This window comes from Lathyrus oleraceus, chromosome 1 (genome assembly GCF_024323335.1).
Source record: "Lathyrus oleraceus cultivar Zhongwan6 chromosome 1, CAAS_Psat_ZW6_1.0, whole genome shotgun sequence".
NCBI classification, from domain to species: Eukaryota; Viridiplantae; Streptophyta; class Magnoliopsida; order Fabales; family Fabaceae; genus Lathyrus; species Lathyrus oleraceus.
The window spans coordinates 183,356,233-183,363,065 of NC_066579.1; the positions used below are offsets into that span (position 1 = coordinate 183,356,233).

The 6,833-nt window shown below is 33.3% G+C and overlaps 1 protein-coding gene across 1 annotated transcript; it reads left to right on the top strand.

The window, feature by feature from the left end:
- The first annotated feature begins 3,518 nt into the window (after window positions 1-3,518).
- LOC127126423 (mitochondrial phosphate carrier protein 3, mitochondrial) lies at window positions 3,519-5,670 on the top strand. The gene is made up of 6 exons (XM_051055352.1): window positions 3,519-3,930; window positions 4,006-4,367; window positions 4,466-4,509; window positions 4,612-4,826; window positions 4,949-5,073; window positions 5,194-5,670. The coding sequence occupies exons 1-6, from the start codon at window positions 3,667-3,669 to the stop codon at window positions 5,237-5,239; spliced, it is 1,056 nt and encodes a 351-aa protein (XP_050911309.1). The 5' UTR covers window positions 3,519-3,666; the 3' UTR covers window positions 5,240-5,670.
- Window positions 5,671-6,833: the final 1,163 nt, after the last annotated feature.

Sequence of the window (6,833 nt, forward strand, 5' to 3'; positions counted from 1 at the left end):
GAGAGTATGCACATTGGCATCTTCTAAGGGTTATCTGCTTAGGGTGTGGGAACCCTGATTGTCTGCCTTTAGGAGGAAAATATGTGCTTTTTACGACTAGGTACTTGATGTGCTCTTCATACTTTTTTGACAATGGTATTTGTGGTTTGCGGTTTAATGCATCGAAGGTTGTTAGCTACCATTATTGGTTGCTATATTTTTTCGTTGTATTTAGTGTTCACTAAAGTAGTGTAATTATTTGTGTGTTATATTGAGCGTGTTGTTTATGTTTCCCTCGGCGAGGCTCATAATCGACGAGACCGATGAGATGCATTTGTCTCTTTGTATTGCGCTCCATATTATAGAGGATCGTTCCATGGAAAAAGTTAGGATCTCCGTCCCTGCCTCTGAGGCTTAGCTCAGATCGAGGTGGAAGTCTTCGGGCTCCACCACCTACACCCTTGGATTGACTAGATCCAAAAGGGGGTGCTCCAACCATCATAAATGCATTTAAGCCGTATCAGATACACATAAATTCATGTAATCTATATCAGGTATGCAGAAGCGCGTGTAATCTTTGTCTACGCGAAAAATGTGTGTAAAAGAGAGATAGACAAGAAAGCATGCGGCAAAAGAAATAATATATAAATATTTATTTTCATAATGAAGTAAATTTGTTATAGTGAGACAACATAATGAATAAATAAGTAAACCTTCAATTATAACACCTTTTTCGCTTTCTAAGGACCGATGATGTCGGGTGAGTGATCGGAGATAACCACCGATTAGAGGTGTCTTTGGGTAGACTCGGTTTCCTTGTTATCATAGCTCGGGAGTCGGTTTCTTGCATGTAGTCAGTGAGTCTCTGTAGTTTTGTTGGTTTGACCGTGCAGATTCAATAGTTTGACTACGTCGGACATGACGCCGGAGCTCAGAGGACGTTGCTTCTATGTTATCTCGCCAGAATCTGGCATCGGTGGAAACTGTAGCGACTATCGGGTGGTCTGTGGTTGTAGTTTATGTATCGCTCTTGTTGTTCGACCACATTTGTGCCTATGGGTCTCTGTTTCTTGATGCAATTCCCCGAAGTCATATGGAAGTGGAAGTTTTACTAGAAGAGCAACACGTGAATCAATTTCTCTCCTAACCTAAGTGATGGAAAAAAATGCAGCAGAAATGGCATGCGCGATCGGGAACAATTTTGCGATGGAACCTCGACCTTTCGGATCTGGCCTGAGGAGATCTTCGTTCAGCGGATTGAGATCATTTGGTACCTCTAGGAGAAACTCTAGTACTAGATCTACGTCGGTCATTAACTATGAACTCATAGTATCTTCGACTCGCCATAATGAGTATCACATTGGCGGCGGGAGATAGATGTGATGTTAGATCAAAAGATGAACCATGAATCTTTGGTCATGGTCTTCAAGGAAATTGCCTTCGTTCTCTGGTAATTTTAGTATAGATTTGGATTTGGATCTAGGATGTTTTCTTTTCTTACTTCGCGAAGTTCCTGAGGAAATCTGAGATCTGGAAATCCGATTAATCGTAGCCAAAACACTAACGGATCGGACCCAACACGACAAATTTCCTCGTTTAATTCTGAATTCTCTTGATCTGATGACCTGAGGAGGTTACAAATTGGTAAATTGGAGATTGGAATCATAGGAATCTGAAGTTGGTCTCCACAAACGGCGTCACTGTTCCATTCAAGAATAAAAAATTGATGCTGCTAATGAATTGAACCTCTTGAATCTGTGGTGTTGATCTCTATTGCGACGACACAAGATGAACCTGCATGGTTAGCACTCCAACATTCAAGTCAGTTCAAAATTCAAGATTAATATCATAAAAACTAGAGATCATAAATGTACCTTACTTCCTGAGTGGACTGATTTTGATACATTAGATGGAAGAAAATTTTACCTTATACCCCATCATTTATTCTCCTACCTCTACATTATATGTTTTTACTAAAATTCACTCATATAAGTAATTTATTAAAAGTTAAAAAATATTAATAAGTTGACTACCGAAACTCTTTTGCAAAGTCTTCCGGTACACAAAATAAAAGTTAAAACATATTTAAAAAATGACTATCAAAACTTTTTTTGCAATCTTTTGGTACACAAAATAAAAGTTAATGTTAAAAACTGACTATCAAAACTCTTTTGCAAAGTTTACCGATACGTAAAATAAAAGTTAAAAAATATTTAAAAAATTGACTACCGGAACTCTTTTGCAAAGTCTTTTTATACACAAAATAAAAATTAAAAAATATTTAAAAACTGACTACCGATACACGAAATAAAAATCATGTTAAAAACTGACTATCGAAACTCTTTTACAAAATCTTCCAGTACGCAAAATATAAGTTAAAAAATATTTAAAATATTGACTATCGAAACTATTTTGCAAATTCTTCCGGAACACAAAATAAGAGTTAAAAAATATTTGAAAACTAACTACCGAAACTCTTTTGCAAAGTCTCCTGATATACAAAATAAAAGTTAATGTTAAAAATTTATTATCGGAATTATTTTACAAATTCTTCCGATATGCAAAATAAAAGTCAAAAAATATTTTAAAAATTGACTACCGAAACTCTTTTACAAAGTCTTCCAGAATAAAATAAAAATATTTAAAATATTTAAAAAATAAAATAATAAATTAATTTAAAATAAATAAGAATATATTTTTTATTTTTTTTATAAAATATAGGGGTATAGAAATAAAAGTAGGGGTATGAGATTAAAAAAATGGAATAGAGTGAATTTGAGAAACTTTGAGACTATTTAGGCCTTATCCGGCCCAGAATAAAATTAAACGTGTAAAGTAGAGCTAACATATTCTCACCCTTATTGACAGACTTGCATCTCTCAAGACTAGCTTCTCCATTGATTAACTATTATGCTCATTATTCACATTATGAAATTACTAGTCAAAACCAAACTTAAGAAAATTCGAATGGTTGAATAGATGAGCAAAAGTTAAAGTGGTTCAAAGTTGAAAGAGATGTATTTGGTAATATTAGTATTCTTTTAATAACTTAAAAAATGCCAACCACCAAATAAATTGATGACATATCGTCTTACGGATTCAATGCAACACAATTGAACGTGTTGACCTGTGATTCTTTTTTTTTTTAAATATCAATTTCTGTTTTCTAGATGATTATTATTATTGCTTGGTCTACAAATAACCGTCAACTCTTTCAGAATAATTTCATTCTATGATTGGATTTAATTGTCTGTTTGGACAAGTGTTATATTGGGTTTTGAATGAAACTTTATAGATTCTATCAAATTTATTTTGAATAATTCTACTCTAAATATAAATTTTGATATAAAATTTATTTTAAATATTTTCATGTAACACTTTATTTATCACTTTTGAGCAAATATATGTTAGGAGAAATTTGGAGGAAATTACACAAATCACTGTCATAAAGAAAATGGTCCAAGCCGCCAAATCCAAGAAGATTCAAAATACCAAACTATTTCTCATTTTGTTTGCTTTACTTTTCCATCTCCCATATTTATATATAAAATCCTAAAGGGAAGAAGAAACCAATTTGGCTCCAACATAATATCCAAGGAATTGGGAGGAAAAAAATAAACAAACTTCTATCTCTTTGCTTTCTTCCAAACTAATTCATATACTTTGTATCTTCTCATCATTTTCTTCATGGACCATTCTCTCTTACCAAGCTTCCTCTACTCCTCGACGTCGTTGCCGCAGAAGAAGATCGTGGACGATGTCTCCACCTATCACCATGTTGCGGCGGAATCTTCCAAGTTTATGATTCCTTCTCCCAGCGAAACTGGGAAAAGGAACATAAAGATGTTCTCTCGTGATTACTATGTTGCTTGCGCCATTGGTGGAAGCATATGTTGTGGCTTCACTCACATGGCAGTCACACCTCTTGATCTTGTCAAATGTAACATGCAGGTTGGTCCCTTTTAATGAACACTTACTTAAGCTGTTTATCGAAACATGCGTAAAATTATATATTACAAATTTCAGATTGATCCTGCCAAGTACAAAAGCATCTCGTCTGGATTTGGAGTGATGCTAAAGGAACAAGGATTTAGAGGATTTTTCAGAGGATGGGCGCCTACGTTTATCGGTTACAGTGCACAAGGTGCTTTCAAATATGGATTCTATGAATATTTCAAGAAGTACTATTCAGATGTTGTTGGTCCAGAATATGCTACAAAGTACAAGACATTAATTTACCTTGCTGGAGCAGCATCTTCTGAGGTTATTGCTGATGTTGCACTTTGTCCATTTGAAGCTATTAAGGTTAGAGTTCAAACTCAACCCGGTTTCGCTAGAGGCCTTTCTGATGGCTTACCCAAATTGATCCGATCTGAAGGAGTATCAGGGTATGTATGTATGTATGTTGTTAATACAAATTTGATTATATTTCTTGATATGTATATACAATCTTAAAACGACAACTAAAAATGCACAATGATTTCAGGTTGTACAAGGGAGTTGTGCCACTTTGGGGAAGACAGGTTCCATGTAAGTTTCCTGCTAAGACTTTTTTGACAGATTCAGTTTTACTATTTTTTGTTGTTGATTCTGAACAAAGAAATAATGAATGAATATTGTTGTTTGTTGCAGATACAATGATGAAGTTTGCTTCTTATGAAAACATTGTTGAGATGATCTACAAGCATGCCATCCCCACACCAAAGGAAGATTGCACCAAAACCCTACAACTTGGTGTGAGTGTTGTGGGAGGATATTTAGCCGGAATATTGTGTGCAGTTGTGTCTCATCCCGCAGATAATCTTGTATCTTTCCTAAACAGTTCCAAAGGGGCGACCGCTGCTGACGTGAGTGCCGCATTCATTTTATTTTGATCTAAGATAAATATTTAATTCAGTTCACAAACTATCACACTTTCTTATTTTGTCCTTAGTTCATCAATTGTTATTGACTATAGTTTGCAATGCAGGCTGTAAAGAAGTTGGGATTATGGGGTATGTGTACGCGCGGTCTCCCTCTTCGAATTCTTATGGTGGGAACTCTAACCGGTGCTCAATGGGGAATTTATGATGCATTTAAAGTTTCTGTGGGACTGTAAGTTTTAACAATTATGCCTATTGGTTCTGGTTTTTGATATATTGATTGATTGGTTTATCTTAAGTTTTCAAATTTGATTGGATTACGGAACTGAAAATTGGTTTTCCTTTTAATCAGACCAACCACTGGTGGTGTTGCTCCTACTCCAGCTTCTACTTCTTAGCTTTGGAAAGGTGTAAAATGTCCAATGTAGCACCAAGATACAACACTTCAAAGAGAGCTTAACTAAATTAAGGATTGCAAAGGCTAATGGGAACTTTGTATTGAATAATTGGTTAGAATATTCTTTTATAGTTATAGCTTTCTATAGTTATGATTTGTAAGGTTTTGCAGAATTTATGTATATTGTGTAATAAGAGTCTGTGATAACTCAATTTTCTGTTACAGTAGTTGCATATATGATGGTATCTGAGTTATATCAATGAAAAAGAACATATATACAGACATTTATAACTCAGATACCATCATGGCTTTAAATCACAATCGCAGATTGGGAATGTTGAACTGAAAAAGAGGAATGAAATAAAGAAAGTAGTAATAGAATGCATAATCTGTAGAGTATATTGAAAATACAAAGGCTCATACTTTCAAACACTCTTTTAATATCAGATGAAATCTAACTACAGTCTTACTATTTTATGCTGGATTTATTTTTAAAATGTGAGATTCAAAAGAATTCTATCAAATAAAAGACAATGTTACAAAGTATTTAAAATAGAGTATTTCTAGCTTCTTTTTTTTTTTTTTTAATTGATAATCAGCTAATCAATTTAGTGTCTCTCTGTTTTTGTGGGGAAGAAAAATGATTTTGAACTAATCATCAATTGATTTTGTTTAAAAGTAAATTGAAAGTAAATGTGAGGTTCTATTATATATTGCGCATGTAATAGTGTCAAATAGTTTGACGAAGACAACTCTTCAAATAGTTTGTGATGATGACATTCTATTAGAAAAAAACACATCTTAAGTATCATCTAATAAAATCTTTTAAGTTGTTGTAAGTGCTAGACAAAGATTAACCATGCAAATGAACTTGAAGATATGATGTTCGGATCTTGAAGTTATGAATTTGAAGATGTGAAAGTGTAAAAGTTCGTCCAATCTTACGATTAGCGTTCTATCTAATTCTGATCAGTTTATTGTAAAAGAAACAAGATTAAGTCTTGACATATTTAGGAAAAACACACACAATATTCTCAAATCTCCCATCTTTTTATAAAACTTCTTAAATTCAATATGGGCAAATGCTTAAACGATTAGGTAGCTTGCTTGATCATGAAGACAAAATACATTAGTTAATCGATTAACCTTTGCTTCTAATCGATTAAAACAAAGGGAAATGTCTCGAAATTAATTAAGAAGACTTTTAGTAGATTAAGTGAAATTGAAATTGGAATTTTCCTTTTTGAGCTAAGCTAATCAAATAATGCATGTTTTTGATCGATTAAATTATTAAAAATGAAAATGATTATTTATTTTTTGAGCCATATTTTTTTCTATATATAATGAGGTTTCACCTCGTTTTAAAATACATTAGTTTTTAAATAGAAACTCTACTATCTTTCGTTCCCTTATTATTTTATATAATTCTTTTTCACTAGAGTTGTCTTTGTGACAAAAGGGTGAAAAGTTTTATTTGAGAGTTAGGATGAATTTGTTTATTCAAGAGCGTAGTTCTCTTGTGATCATTTTGTAATAGAATTGAAGGTTTCAAGATAAATATGTGGAAAAAAATGGTGAAGGTTATTGAGTTGAGC

Coding starts and splice junctions, on each gene's coding strand:
- LOC127126423 (XM_051055352.1), top strand. CDS start 3,667: ATGGACCATTCTCTCTTACCAAGCTTCCTCTACTCCTCGACGTCGTTG. Junction 4,368..4,465: donor CGATCTGAAGGAGTATCAGG/GTATGTATGTAT, acceptor CAATGATTTCAG/GTTGTACAAGGGAGTTGTGC. Junction 5,074..5,193: donor TTTAAAGTTTCTGTGGGACT/GTAAGTTTTAAC, acceptor CCTTTTAATCAG/ACCAACCACTGGTGGTGTTG.